Below are 15,441 nucleotides of genomic sequence, written 5' to 3' on the forward strand. Positions count from 1 at the left end.
CACAAGCGCATAGAGACGTTGCTAGGCGCTCCAGGTAACAACTGATGGTAAGGCATCTAGGCTTGTCTTTATGTCTATATGATGAATGAAAGAAGTAAGCATGTTTTAGCTTGCATTTATTTACTGGGAAAGACGCCTTCCTTTTCAGTTTGTTTTCTGCCGATAGTATTATATATACTCCCGCAATCATTCAGCTAAGGGTCAAAGCAATGGGATGGTCATACCCTTCAATCCCAAAATAGTCTAGTTTTCCAGATAGGTAGCTTGCATCGGTTTGGTCATACTGCTTTGTTTGCCGATTAGTTAGCCTAGCTAGCTAGTTTATTTCCGTTTTGTATCTTAGTTTGTAAGGTGTAAATATTTATCTCTCCATCTTTGAGAAACCATGAAACGTAACCAAGGAAACTAGCTAGCATGTCATTTGAAGATCTTTTGCAATACAGCGGTGTGTGTGGTTGTGTTTACTGTGTCTGGCGTGATGGTAAAATGGTCTTGATGTCAAACTGCCTTCGAATGGTTTTAATGCGGATTACCCTATGCAAAACCGAATCGAAATTGGCAACAGCTCCTGCCGTTTGAAGGGCAAGCAGTATTGCACTTAACCTCTCGTAACATGTTGACCACTCGATGGCTACCATATCTAATCCGATCTCTCTGAATCCGGCTGTCATGTGTGTGCGGGTTTGTCCTCCTATAGCGATGAACCGGGGAAACTCCAGGGGAAGGTTTGGCGGGCCAGTTCCGAGGTCGTACCTTGATGTATCTTACGGCTATGAATATGAAAGGTAGGATATATTTGTAAAGAGATTATAAGATTATAAAAGAGCTATTAATGTGTCAATTTACCCTTGTTACACAAATATATAAAATTGATGTCTTTCCTATATAAATCCATTTACATAAAATATATACATTTTATTATTATTATTTTTTTTTACAAAATCGCTGGTTCTTAAGTTTAATAATATCTGTAAAAATCTCGATGTATAAATGGATAATGAATGCAAATTTAACACACGTACAGTAGGTTGCTCTAGATAGTGGCATTTGCTGTGGAAATAGATAATACCTGAACCAGATTTTAGTATTTGAATATGTAGAAGCACAGCAGGGCACAGTGGATCATGCTTTTTATAATTCCTTTTTTTAGCTACCCAGAAACAGATGAGGTGGTACCATCCCCTGGGAACAAAGGTATAAATGGTTTTGTTTTTGTTGTACACAGTGTGTATTTAGTCATGAGATAAATTAATTCTCATATGAAATAGAGTAATTTCGTCTGCATTTATTTTTAGGACCTTTTGCACTGAAATCATGAGAGACAGCCGTACTTTTTAACTTGCTGAATTCACTGAATCTGGCTGCAGTCTGGACTAGGAAGAGGTGTTAGGTTCTTACAAGGAATCATTACCACTATCCTTCAGGTTGAACAAATGTAACCATAGTTTTGTAATTGCTATAATTTGTGGGGGTGCTTTCTCATTACAGACACGAATCATGGCTACATTCGCACAAGGCTTGCACCCCCAGTCCCAAGGCCAATTGAACCCTATAACTACTTTGAAAGCTCTAAAAGGTAAGGGTTTTAGTTTAAGCCCACACTTTGTACTGATGTATAAATCATATATATTTTTTGTTTTTGTTTTTGGGAATTGTTTCCCCCATGAGAGCTGTCTATTACTATGTCAGAGAAAGACATTTTCACAACAATGATTCTGTTTTTGTTAATGCTAAAAATGCATCAGCTGAGTTTGGGAACCAGTATTGTGACAGGTAATTCCTCTAATGTTTTGAATCAAGCTTTTAATTTAGAGATGAGAAGTCAATATGACCTGCTAAATAGAACCACAGCCCCTTAAACATATATGGTTTAAAATATGCTACATTTGTCTGTTGAAAACAGTAGCATTTATTACAGTCTTTTTCCTGTCACAGTAATTACTTAAAGCTTTTCAGCATTCTGTAGAACATTGTAGCAACAGTAAAGTGAATCTCTCTTTATCTCAGCTTGACATAACACTGATGGATGGGGGGAAAGTTAAAATACATGGGGGGAACATTTAGATGTGTGTTTCTCTACTGTGTGTCATCATTATGGCAGGTTTTTTTTACTCTACAGTGTCTTAATTTTAAATGGTGTCATCGTACAGCATTAGGCAAGCTCATTGGACATGATAAAAGCTGTTAGTAATTTTTGGTTGAATTGGGAAGATAGCGTGCAGCTTATACCTAGTTGTTAATATGTTGAAATGTTGCCGTTCCCAATTGGCTCAGTCAGCTGTTGCACTTGTTCTGAGCGCAGGCTGAGCCTTTTGGTCTGGGTTTGATCCCAGCCATGCCATGTGCTGACAGTGACCGGGAGCCGGGAGTGGTGGAACACGTTCACTTGGGGCTAGGTGTCAATATGTTATAAGGGTATCCTCACCTCTCTGCTGCAGTGCCCTCTAGTGCCGTGTTTCCCAACCCTGCTCCTGGAGGCACACTGTCCTGCATATCTTCTATGTATCCTTCCTGCTTGACTAAATCAGGTGTGCTCAGCTAATCAAAAGTGCCACTGATGAGTTCAGTCAGGTAGGTAGAGCAGGGATAGATAGAAGATATGCAGGACGGTGTGCCTTCAGGAGCAGGGTTGGGAAACGCTGCTCTAGTGGTTCGTGAGGTCCATAGAAAGTCCCATATTGATGTCAGCGGTGTTGTGCCCATCCTCCAATCGGTGCCTGCCCCGCTGTGGTGCACTGTGGGACTTGCAGTATGAATAGCAGCTGTTGGTCTTTTGGATGATGGCACTTGTAAGCATAGGGAACAGCAGGGTACAACAGTGATTCCAAATTTGGTAAAAAAGGGGGAAAAACATAAATAAAAAAGTAAAAAATATTAATGTGGCAAGCAAAATACACAGAAAGAAAAGATCAGAATGGGGCCATTGGAATAATCCTGGATGGTGTTACTTTCTACACCACACATCACAACTCCATTTTAGTCCATAATGTGCCTGGTCCTGTTTAAGATACTCACTCACATGTGGGCACTCGACAAAAGAGGATAAGATGTATTTGTCCCTTTTGCAGAGGTGGTGTTTGTAGGTGTAAGTGCTCTGTGTAATATACCAAATGATGCGTTCATGTCTTTCCCCACTCTACAACTCTTCCAGGTGCGGGCCATATGAGTCTTACGACTCTGGGTCCTCTAAAGGTAGCCGAGATCTGCTCAGATCCGGCTTCGGCAGTAGTTATGATGACGGATTTGACAGCTCCCTCCCTCGTAATCAGTTCTATAGTGAGGAGTCCGGCTGGGACTCGTCCTACCCGGGCCCCAGGGTCAGGTCTGGCTTTTTGGATAATGGCGGAGGAGGTGGTTCCTCTTCCTACGCCAGCGGCGACTCTCCCCACACAAGGCCCGCACCCGTCGGCTCGCGGGGCCGAGGAATGCCCGCGTACCCTCAAAACGGTTTTGGCGGTAGAAGCAATGATGTGGGAGGACCGCCTGCGCTCAGAGGCCGAGGCAGAGGAGTAAGTACAGTGTCCTGAGATTCTCTTCAGTCACCCTTTCCTAAACGCTGTGACCCCCCCCTCCCCAGGTGTCTGCCATGAGCCACTGACAGGGCCAGTCAGTGAGGGTAACTACATCCAGCTTTTATCTTCATCTCGACTGGTGTGAGCAGTGTAACTCAAGGAGAGTCGATACAGACAGATGTCCCAGCGTGTGTACAATAATTTCTTAGTTTCTTAAGAAGTTTCATCTTCTTACCCGAAGCAACTTACATAGGTTATGTATGGTCCATTTATACAGCTGGGTATTTACTGAAGCAGTACAGACGAAGTACATTTCTCAAGGATACATCTACATACCCCATGTACAGTAAGTGTATTGTACATCTGAATAAAGTTAACTCCAAATGTTCGGAGGGATTCCTACCAATATGTACAATGACTTATAGGAAACAATCACAAATCAGGAACAGTTTGTGCCAAGAACAAGCCCACTGAGGATTTATGTACCCAAAAGTTGATGGGTGCAACCGTTGCTCTCCTGTCATTGAATTCTGCAGTGCGAACATAAAACTGTGGTTTGAAGTGGAGGTGAATGGGTTCAGTTACCTAACTGCAAAAAGCAGATTTCCATTCAAATTCCTGGCTTTGTGTAATGGGCTGGAAGTGCCCATTCTTATGTGCAGTATATGTAGCTCTGCTAATTGACTTGTTGAGTGAGAACAGCAGTTTTGTAAAAAACTGAGAAAAAGAAGGGAAATTAATTGTAGGGCAATGTGGGGCGAGAGAGAAACCAAACCACTCTTTGAAATTTGAATGGAAGATCATATAAGCAAGGAATTGGCATCATGACGCAAAAACTCAGATATCAGGAGGATTGGTCGAACTGTTGCGGGGCAGATCTTTCATTTATTCTGCACTTATTCTGACACAAGGGATTTGACCTTTGAACTCTTGACTGATGTGTGTAAAGAAACTGAATTGAGTGGTGGTTTTGTTTTGTACATGTTTATCAACAACATAAGGTGAGAATTCACACTTTGGTTTTAACTTCCAAATCCAAACACAGCTGGAGATTTCATCTTTGAACATGTCCAGTTCCCTTCCGTTGATAGCGGAGTAAGCTTTCACCTTTGTATAACAGGCTTGCTAAAACCTTCTTCAGGGACTCCTCATTTTAACAATCCTGCCTCTGTAATATAGTCTTTTATGGCTGATTTGATGTGTATGCTATAAGTTAGCATCAGGGTGGATGTGCCTTGTGTCCTGCCTTGTACCCAACAGCTTGTTTAATATTTCTGGAGAACAAACTGTGAGAAAACGTGACAGGCAACCTACTGGAGTCACATGTCAGCAAAGATTACAGTGACCGCTTCTCTCAGTCACCACCACTGCAGCCAACCACACCTTGTCCTCTGGGGGAACGTATGTTTTACACTTTGTAACCCGGTGTTCAGTGCTTTCCATAGGGGCAATACTAACTTCTTCGGCTTCTCTTACTGAACAGCAGTCATGTCCCCAGCTGCCTGCTGCTTATTAAAATGACACTTCTCCATTTTCAATATGGAAATATGTCTGTTATTTTTGATTAATAGTTAGACTAAGGGGTCATAAAGGAATTTTGGTAGCGAGGGAGCACATTCACGTGCTTTTTTTCCCCGCTGTGGTTTATGTTATGTGCTGATTGATGACATGCATAAATTTAATAAGGCTGTATAGGTTATTATAGAAAGGCATTTGACATGTGAAACGTAAACCAGAAACACCTTGCAAAAAAAGATAATTCCCTAAATGACGCAGCATAGCAACATACCAGAGCTAATGGTGAAAGTCTTTCACTTTCATGACCTGTGAACATTAAACAAAGTACCATATGTTGCAAAATGGGAGGGGAGATTATCAAATTTATGGAAAATACAGGAAAGACAATACAAAGTATGGCTTATACTGAATGGGACAGCTGGACCTGACTGAATGGATGAAAAAAACTTGATTGCCATAGATGACGAAAGTAACACGATGGCGGAGCTTGGCCTAGACTGTCCTTGTCCTCCTTTTTAATCCAAAAAAGGATTTATAATTCATTGCTAATCGTTACTGTTTCTCTTTATTGGCCAACAATTTTGTTTATTCTGAAAGGATACAAAATGCATAGGCAGCTAGCTAAACTTTTTATATCGAAATGTGTGATAGATATTTTTATCAGTAATGATTATTTTTGTATTCATTATTCAGTGCTGGGATTATCATTTTCAGGATGTTGCAAAAATGGCCAGCTGAAATGCCAGTTCTGTATTATAAAAGTCCAAAAGAGTAAAAAGTATAAGGAATAAATTAAATGTTTTTTTTTACTTTGCGTAGTAGTGTGTGCGCCCCACTTGTTCTCTGGTTGCTTGCTGGGACTGAATGAACAGCCGTGATTTAAGTGACTGGCGATCATGTTTCCTTCCAGAAAATACACCAGCTGTACAATACTTGGCTCATTATAGATTTAACGCTTATAATTTAACATTTGAATGTCTAGTTGAATGTGAACAATGAGTGTCTACATCTAATGCAACAGTCACTGCTGTCTGATGCTGCAGATCTTCACAGGATATGTAGACATACAAAACAAGAAATGAAGTAGCAAAAAATAAGCACACTGCAACTGTCTCAAAGACATGTGAATGGCAGTATATGGGTCCTAAAAAGAGTGCCCTGGGCTTATGGACATTCTTCTGTCCTGTCAGTCTGTTTGAACAGCAGAGGGGAAGCGGGAAAAAGTCATTAATGTTGCCTGCAGCAGTGGTGCAAATAGTCAGTCAGTGCAACGAGCGGTTCATGTTGGCTTTTTGCAATGTGATCAACCTAATGGACCATTGTGCCTCTGCAGATGAATACAAGTCGTACAGATGTAAGCAGCTTAAGAAGAATCTCTTGTCACTGTATTTTGACAAATTGCTTTCATGTTGGCTGTGTGTTAAATACTGGAGTGTTTAAATCTCTGACAGTGTATAGCCTAAATGCACTGAAAATAGTCTGTATAATTGCTCTCCTTAAAAGTGTTGTTGATCCACTTAAATACATTTTTTGATAGTGTATTTACAACTGAAGTCCTATGCTCATAGTTCCTATCATAAAAAGATTTTACATTAACAGCAACAGACACACAGTTATGTTGTCTTGAAGTTTATTCCTTTTGTCCTCTTTTTGCTTGTCCCTAAATGGTCCATTAACTCTTGGTGTGTAATAACTTGTCTTTACAGTTCATACCTGGTGGTGCTGGAATCAGGCTACCTATGAATGCAGCTCCACACCCACACAACTATATGGAGAGGAGCAAGGTAGTGCAAAAGACTGTGAAACCTTGATGTGTATTGAGCACAAGATAATAATTTTAGTTTTACTCACTTTCCAGTTGAGTAACTGTTAACCTGAGAGGTGTCCCTAGTGGTAATGATAACCTCTACGTAGTTGATTTTCTGCAAATGAAGGTATTTTTGTGTAGGAAAAGATCTTGTTAAGATTATGAGTGATTGCTTTTCCAGTCACATCACCTGTGATGTCATAAAGAGGTTAACAAACGTGATGGTATTTGAGTCTTTAGTGGAGATCACTGAAATGTAAGATCAAGCTATATAAGCTTGCACACACACACAGCCATACATACGCTGCCATACATACACAGCCCAAGAAACACACAGAAACACAGCATTAGAGCTGGGCAATCTGTATCATTATCAGAACTTGTCACTCTTTTGACAGGTGCGAATAAGGTGTAATGAATGAATGAATGAATCAATCAAACAATCAATCAATCAGTCGGTGTGCTTGTTTTCAGAGACAGTGCGTTGCACCTGATTGGTTTCTCATTTTGTCCCTTATTTGTATCGTTCTGTCGCTGTTTGTTTATACCTGTAGTTGTGTTTAGTTTTCATGAAGTCGCTTCTGCAACCTCCCACTCTGACAGTGTCACGGTAGAAACTATACACAATCAGATGTGATCTCAAAGTGCTTCATATTGCATGATGCCTTTAATTCCCAGAGTACTGTTTCCTCAGTGGAAGGTCTAGTTCAAAAAGTTCGTTCATCTTACTGGTGTAGTCCAGCTTTGTGAATGATCTGTCTACAAATGTTCCACCCCCCTCCCCCATTGAAAGTTGTGACGAGGGTCATCCCTTTTTTCAGCCGCCAATGGGACGTTTTGGACCTCCCCCACCCGAGTTCATTGTCGGCTACCAGCACCCTCCCCCACCATCCCCACTGACAGCACGTGGGATGAAGAGGAAGATGAGGGTTCTCATGCTACCCAGCATCTACGCAAAAAAGAAGTGCAAGTCAACCCCCGCCATCATGAAGGAAGCGGGTAAAAACACCACCGCTCTCGCCATACCAGTGTGTTAGTCTCTGTTGGTGTGTGGCTACATTTTCCCATATGAACACAATTTCGCATGGGCAGAAGAGATACAGAGATAGAAAATCAGTAGCTCAGAATCAGTCCACAATTTATTGATGAGGAGATAAAGTGTTTCTCAGACTATTCAGTAAGAGAAATGAGTCTGTATTTCTGTGTCCTTTCACTGGTTAACAGTTCTTTTTTGTGGAAATACCTGAAAATGTATTCATTACACACATATTTCAGATTTAATTAATTATTACAACTGTGTATTTTGCTTGGTCACATAAGCCCAACACCAGCCAGAGTAGCAATATACAGATGTGTCTCAGCCTGCCAAGACAGTACATGAACACGGCAGTTATTTAAGGACCAAATTATAGCCATATGTAGGTCACACAGGGTACAGGAACTGCTGTGCCTTACCTTGAATTTTTCTTCTTGTCTCTACAGAAATGAACAACTCAGCAGAGGTAATATTCTGTGAAATTAAAGACATTTGCAGGAAAAACATTTATTTTTGAATATTTGTACTGGATCTGACAGATGCATTTCAGTAAGGAGATGCTAGCAGCATGTAATAGGGGACTGCTTCTTGCAGTGTACCCATAGCGCCATAGCAAACAGCGTCTGTGTATTTCTCTGCTGTAGGACGCTAAAACCAATGTGGAGGAAGGAGAAAAAGAGGAAGACACAGAGGGTAAGGCTCAGTTTAATGTTTGTGTATGACTGATGTTTATAAGCTGTCTAAGGAATGCTGCTCGCTAAATCTGACAGCTTTTCTCGGAACAGACACACCGGAGATGAAACAAAGGAAAGCCAGGAGGGAGAAGCAGAAGCGAAGACGAGAGAAGGAGATCGAGAAGTACGGGGAAACACACAGGTAAGCGCTGACGGAGAGAATGCTTACTTTCCTCGAGCTTTTGGCAGCGCTCTGATGCAGAGTACAGGATGGCCTGGGTTAGAGTCCCAAAGACGCACAGGTAAAATGGGGGAAGTTAAAAAGCCAGGGATGATTTGTGTGTTTTTAGTCATGGGAAAAAAATATAAGGAACGTTAAAGGGCAGGTTTTTGGCCAGGGTTAAATTTTAAATGTAGTTAGTAGATAATTTACTGAACACATTTATTTGATAAGGGGTGGATTACGAATATGTGTTCATTAGTTTTTCCTTTGATTTTGGCACTGTGAAGTCTGTGTTCCTCGGAGATGGTCCATCATTAAACAGGCTCTTTAAACTGGGTGTGGGTAACAGTATTTATCTGTTTCTGCTGTAGGCTGGCGTTCACATGTGCATTCTGTAAAGTCCGTACGTGTGAGCAGGAGGAGATGGAGGATCACTTCTCAAGCGACTTTCACCAGCAAACTTTGGCGCACATTCAGAAACAAGCCAAATTTGATGACACAACAATCACCTTCCTACATGTAAGTCCTGTCTCAATGACTTTTTACTGTGCATGCCTTGACTGTTCACTAATAAATTACTATAAATCTTGTGTTCACAAACTGGAAAGCCAAAGTCATTCTGATTTTGCTGAGGAGATGTAATGAACGAATGTTTAAGGCTGAAAAGGTGCCAAAATTAAAATGCATTTTTCTGATATCTACTCCAGAATGACATAATGCTAATTTGTTCAATGCAGACATGCACTGTAATTGTAGTTTCAGTATGTCTGTCAATGAGATAAGAGAGGAGAGCCTGAGCAAATGGTAGCTTTGAAACCAAGCAGTCTTTGCAAAAACGTATGAGCTAAATTACTACAGCTATTTGCTTTCATCTTTCAAAATGTTTTCTTTTTAAAAGTAGGGCTTCAGTCTCTTTACGGGTCTGTGGACTCACTGAAGTTTAATACAACATTAGCAAGGTGCTGTTTTTTGGGGTATTGTCAACTGCTTAGTAGCTTTTTGTTTGTTTTTGTAGCTGTGATTTTCTGATTCTTTTTAGAAAGGAACACTTGTTCACTGGCTTTACTAATTCCCAGACAGTCCATTAAAAACTCTTAAGGACCCCATTCTAGAAAAAATTAAATTAAAAACCAGCTTTGTCAAAACCCAAAAGGTTCTGTCCAGTTTTTCCGAATGAAATTAACTGTAATGCGGTCTAAATAACCCCTCTACTCACAGGAATCCATGGTGAATAAATTTCGTAAGACCGCGTTACGAAAACTCACCAGCACCGGCCCTGAACCGTGTCTGGAAGTTATTCAGCAAGAAATATCTAAAGGTATAGCTGCAATTTTCATTCCAGTTTGAGGCAATAACCCTTTCCCAGAAACACCTCATCTTTGAAGCTGAACTCTATAGAGGATCTTGGTTTCTAATCCCATCTAATCCATTTTCCAATCATATTCTGGCAAATCTGTTCATTTCGCAGTCAGCCCCTGTGTCTGCTGTTCGCGAAGTGAGACATATGGATGCACATCAGTTCAGAATGTGATTTAAAATTGAAGGAAGCTGAAATGACAGTACAGGAGACCTGGGCCATGTTTCATGGATCATGTTCCAAGTTCTGAGATCAATGCCGATTATACAGACTAAGGCCCAGAGGGGATTTCTTCCGGACACAGAAATACACATTTAATGTTATGTAATTTTATAATACAATAAATAATTTGCATGCATATTGATGTAGTAATTCAGTGAAGACATGTCAGTTGTAAAATGTAAGAGTGTGGCTCAGCCCAGGAGTGTGAAGCCTGGGCAGGCTGTGTCACCCTGAAACTGCAGGCGGTGAACGGGTGAGCGGTGAGGGTCTGTGTGCCGCTCTCTCTGACGAACAGGCTCTGTCTCCTGCAGTGCTGGTGGAGGAGGCGTGTCTGAGCAAAGTGGAGATGATCCACTGCACCGCCTGCCGAGCACACATCCCCGCCGCCCTCCTCTCCCTACAGCAGCACCTCGAGTCCAGCGACCACAAGAAGAACAAGACGGTAGGGCTGTCCGCGGCACCCGCGCAAGCTGACGGCTCAAATCCGCGGCTCAAGAGCTGACCCAGTTTTAATGCTGTTCACATATTTACACTGGCCTTTACGGTAATGCTAATGGTGTCATACAGATGCGATTTGTCTGTTTACTGCGTAGTCTTTTAGTCAGGCCGATTGGATTGAAGTGTCATTTTATCATATCATTAAGTACTAATATCAAGTTGCATACTTGAAAGACTTAACTAAGTCGACTTAAGAGGATGGTTTTAAGCAGACTGTTTCCTGACCTAATCAACACAGTACTTAACTAAAAATGCATGGCAGTTAACAAGCATGAAGTTAGTATAACCAGGGTGTTTTATCTTCTCACTTGAAGAAATTCACAGAGACGCAGAAAAGGGAGAGTGTCCTCACAGCCACCAGCATTATGACCAACCCTATTGTGAAAGCTCGCTACGAGAAATACCTTAAGGTAACGAGGCCTGATCTGCTGTGCGCACCACGTACTGCTCTGCATGAACTGCACTATGCACTGAATACTGCAGTTGCTCTCATTCTTTCCCCTAGACACACTTCTGATATCTGCCCAGCTTGCTGCCGTCTGGCCGCTTACAGCATCTTGGCTTTACCACCTTCTAAGAACGGTGACCAGCAGTGACCAATGAGCAGGTGGTGTGGGAATAGCCCTCAAATCCCTTCTGTTTCTCTTGCGTTCGCAGGGTGAGAATCCTTTCGAGGATGAGATGAAAGAGTCTGCAGAAGACACACAGGACGACCAAGTGGAGAACAGTGCAACCCAATGAGCTCAGTGACCCGGTCTTTTGTTTTTTTAACTGAAATTCTCAGTTGAAACCGCTTACTGGTTTCAGATATTTCAGTCATCTAGAAAATGTCTCTTCAGGCACAAGGTATCTGTCAAGAGCATATTTCTTAGGGGTTCTCTGTTTTTCGTTGGTTACAGCATTTCATGTTGTGGTTAGTGATGCTGATAGAGGCCTAGTGTCTGATTCCTGGTTCCTAGTTCTGAGTCCTGGTTGTTGTGATTGTTTTTTTTTTTCAGTCATACAAAATGAGAGCTGCAAAGATGTCTGTTGCAATTTAAAGTTAAAATATTGTGAGTAGCTTTGTAGCTGTTTCGTTTCTCCTTTTTAAAGGTAGTTACAGTGAAGAAAACTTTAAACATGTAAACTGCTCTTCTCTATACATTCTGGTAATAAATGTTATCAAACTAAAATTTATTTTTCAATAAAGTTGAGAAAATATCAAAAAATAAAGAAAACCCTGGAACAGCTTTTGGATTTTTTTTTCTTTTATTCTGTAGGTCTGAGGTATTGAGGTCTGTAGGTATTGTGTGACATATGAACTTGTTTTAGACAGTGTGTGGAATTTTTTGTTGAGTCTCATTCAACCAGTACTGCTTCTTATTAGGTGTCAATAGAATTAAATTATTGCTTAAATTGATAAGAACTGAGATTCCATGATTTAAGACAAACCAGCCTAGATTCAATGATATCTACAGCCTAGACTGTATTCCTTTAAGTGATCCTTTATATTGTGAGAAGGGTTTAGCAATGTGGATTCTAAGCTTTATATCAATGTTAGATTGAATTTGATTAGGAAACCACAAAGGTTTTTTTTTTTAATTACTTGCTGTTCTTGGTTGTTAAAACATACGAAGACTTCATTTATATATAACTACATATTTGACCGATTTGGTCAAGTTACCTTTTAAAGCTCGTAAAGTGGTCAATGTTGCAAAGGGTTTCGTTCCCCATGAAAACTCCGTTGGTGCTCTATGAGAACGCAGTAAAGCAGTGAAAGTAATAACACGTAATTATCGGAGAAAACCCCACCCGTGGAAGAGGCAGTCTACATGGAGCACGAAGGTAGTTGAACATAATGAATGCAGCAAGAGGAAATGGAATGGAAGTGTTAAGAGTGTGAAATGAATTATTGCAGGCGGTCTGGGAGAAGTTTACTATTTATTACATAAGTCTATGAAGTCCCATAGGGCGAATAGGCAGCTGTGTTTGTAGTGAAATCTGCAGCCGGTTAGCTGCGCCTGGGGAAACTGAGCACGACTTCCATGGCAACGCTTTGAAACGCTTGCTCAGCTGATAAGCCGTAATTATGATTTAATGACATCCGTGGGGCATCACCGCTCAGTGTGACAGTCCTCTCGAAATTAAAGCGCGATTCGAAAACATTTCTGTTTGATGGTCAGCGCTGGTTCCTGACCCTGACAGCCAACTGGCGAGGAGCATTCTGATGGATTAACCATTATGAGGCAAGGCATGATGTCAACGATAATATGTCGTACTGTGCGCCCACTCACCCCGCCTCTGCTCGTTAGAACCCCTCCGTTTTTGAGTGAGTACATTCTGTGTTCTCTGCCCCCAATGACGGAAAGACTGTGAAATGGTCGTGCAGCATGGATATAAGACCCTACCTGGACTTACTGCTCTTGGGCTGCTGCCTGCTGGTTCACCGTTACTTGTCAGCAATTGAAGCAATAATGTAATTCCACCAAATCCAAATTCATAACAATCTAATATTGTGACGGTAGAGGGCGCTCAAACTTCAATTTTAGAAGATTTACTGTCTATGGAGTTTAGATAATTCACAATTTTGGGACTACGTTTGAACTGATTCCATTTATTTCACAATTAGACGTCTCAATGGCAGAAATAAACAAGAAAACACGAATAACTAATCAGATATTCAATAATAAAGGAATTTAATATTAATTCCTCTGGCATTTCACTTGTAGGTATGGCTTGGGAAAAGATTGAATTATCCTACTCCATATAATTAATATATAATATTACACTATTTTACACAAAAGTCTGTACATGTTTGATATGATTATGAACTCTGCACTATCAAGTCTAGTTTGTTATATTCACAGGAATTTCTGAATAACATGAATAATGACGTTATGCAAAATGTCATTGATTTAATGCATTTCCAAGGACTTTTGTAAATGTTCTCTCTTCTTTAAAAATTTCAGCTAAATATACTAACATCGACAGGCATGCATATTTCATAAGGTTTGCGCTAAAAGCGCACTCTCCTCCTTAGATTTGGGTTATGACTTGAAAATGAAAAGCAGAGAGCGGTGAAGTCATTGTGGTTTTAAGCTTTGATAATCACTCCATTTAATGCACATTGCATCGCTGTTTCATACTCAAAGGAAGCGCTGTCTGGCTCATAGTTATTTTACTTTTGTGGGAGACGAAAGCTCTTGCTGTGTTTGTGTTTGCACTGAGTTCGTGAATCGCAGAGATCCAATCGCATGTCTTTAAAATGTAATTGTACCCGACAGTTCAATTCTGTGTCTTGCAGTACTTAATGCTGGCTGTTTCTGCCAGGTACCTCCCCTTAGGGCTGAGCGCAGTTTCCTTTGAAGAGACACTCGCGGCCAGTCCTTCAACCGAGAGTGGACGCCGAAGGTCTCATCGCAGGAGTGGAAAGTTTATCCCGTGTCATGATCAGTAACATCTCCTGCCACTACAGGAAAACAGAGAGACGGATTAAGCTTTAAGAATGAGTGTTTAACCAAGCTTCATCTTCTTTTGCCAGTGCTGGGTGGAGGCGATTTTTTTTTGGCAGGATTCCGACATACCGGGAAAACCCAGGGGGGACCCAGCGTTCTTAGAACAAACGCACCACCTACAACTGCCTCTGAGCCCACTTCTCTTCAACACTTAACTTTGCGTCCCTTCTGGTTCCTTTATGAGAGAGACCTCAGTGCGTTTGGGGAATCAAATTCACTTTGTCTGTGCAAATCTGACTTTAATTTAGGTAGAATTGCTATGTGTTTTTCACCCACACATAACTAACATGTAAAAAGTAAAAAAAAAAAAAAAAAGAAAAAAGAGGCTTATTTAAGTGAGATTTAATTACACTGAAATATGAAACTATTGTACGCTGGGGGACTTTGCACATTTTGGGAAGATAATATGAGTCTGTGAATATATAGGTTATCTTTGTTTCTAGGAGATGCTGTATATCGCTGATGTACACAGCACTGTGTACCACAGACCCACATGATACAAAGAAAAGATGCAGAACACTTCCTAAAATGCATACATGTACTGTGTGTGAAATTGAAAAATAATTTCTTTTGGAGTGATGTGGAGTTGTGGGTATATGTACATTCTGCCTCTGATCTGTGTTCTGATCCTGGATCTTAATTGAGCTATCATTAAGTCTGGGTAAACTGATCCAGGAACTGCTGTTATGGGCAAGAATTACCTGGCAGGTATCTGTATATTGACGACTGGGGCTGGTAATGACAATGACATATCTCTCTCTCTCTCTCTCTCTCTCTCTCTCTCTCTCTCTCTCTCTCTCTCTCTCTCTCTCTCTCTCACTCACTCACTCACTCACTCACTCACTCACTCACACACACACACACACACACACACACACACACACACACACACACTTTGTAGAGTGGATCCAGCTGGAGGTCTATGGAGCCAGAGAATCCCTTTAGGGCTCACCTGCCATGATTGACACCTCCATCAGACCGCCCTGGCAGGCCCCCCAGAGAAGCAGCACTTGAATACTAAACACACCTAGAAGTGGGCTTTTTGGCCTGGCAGACACGCAGCCAAGGATTGGGGCAGCCACCTGTGTACCCGTGACAAA

General features: G+C 41.2%; 1 protein-coding gene across 1 annotated transcript; it reads left to right on the plus strand.

Annotated features, from left to right (window-relative positions):
- znf326 (zinc finger protein 326) lies at window positions 1–11,596 on the plus strand. Its single transcript, XM_036554687.1, has 15 exons — window positions 1–47; window positions 698–785; window positions 1,151–1,194; window positions 1,489–1,576; window positions 3,152–3,509; window positions 6,737–6,814; window positions 7,659–7,836; window positions 8,320–8,339; window positions 8,518–8,566; window positions 8,659–8,749; window positions 9,142–9,289; window positions 9,989–10,088; window positions 10,661–10,791; window positions 11,162–11,257; window positions 11,505–11,596. Exons 2-15 carry the CDS (start codon window positions 700–702, stop codon window positions 11,586–11,588), a joined length of 1,551 nt encoding a protein of 516 aa, XP_036410580.1. The 5' UTR covers window positions 1–47; window positions 698–699; the 3' UTR covers window positions 11,589–11,596.
- Window positions 11,597–15,441: the final 3,845 nt, after the last annotated feature.

The sequence above is a fragment of the Megalops cyprinoides genome, chromosome 20, assembly GCF_013368585.1.
Source record: "Megalops cyprinoides isolate fMegCyp1 chromosome 20, fMegCyp1.pri, whole genome shotgun sequence".
Lineage (NCBI taxonomy): Eukaryota > Metazoa > Chordata > Actinopteri > Elopiformes > Megalopidae > Megalops > Megalops cyprinoides.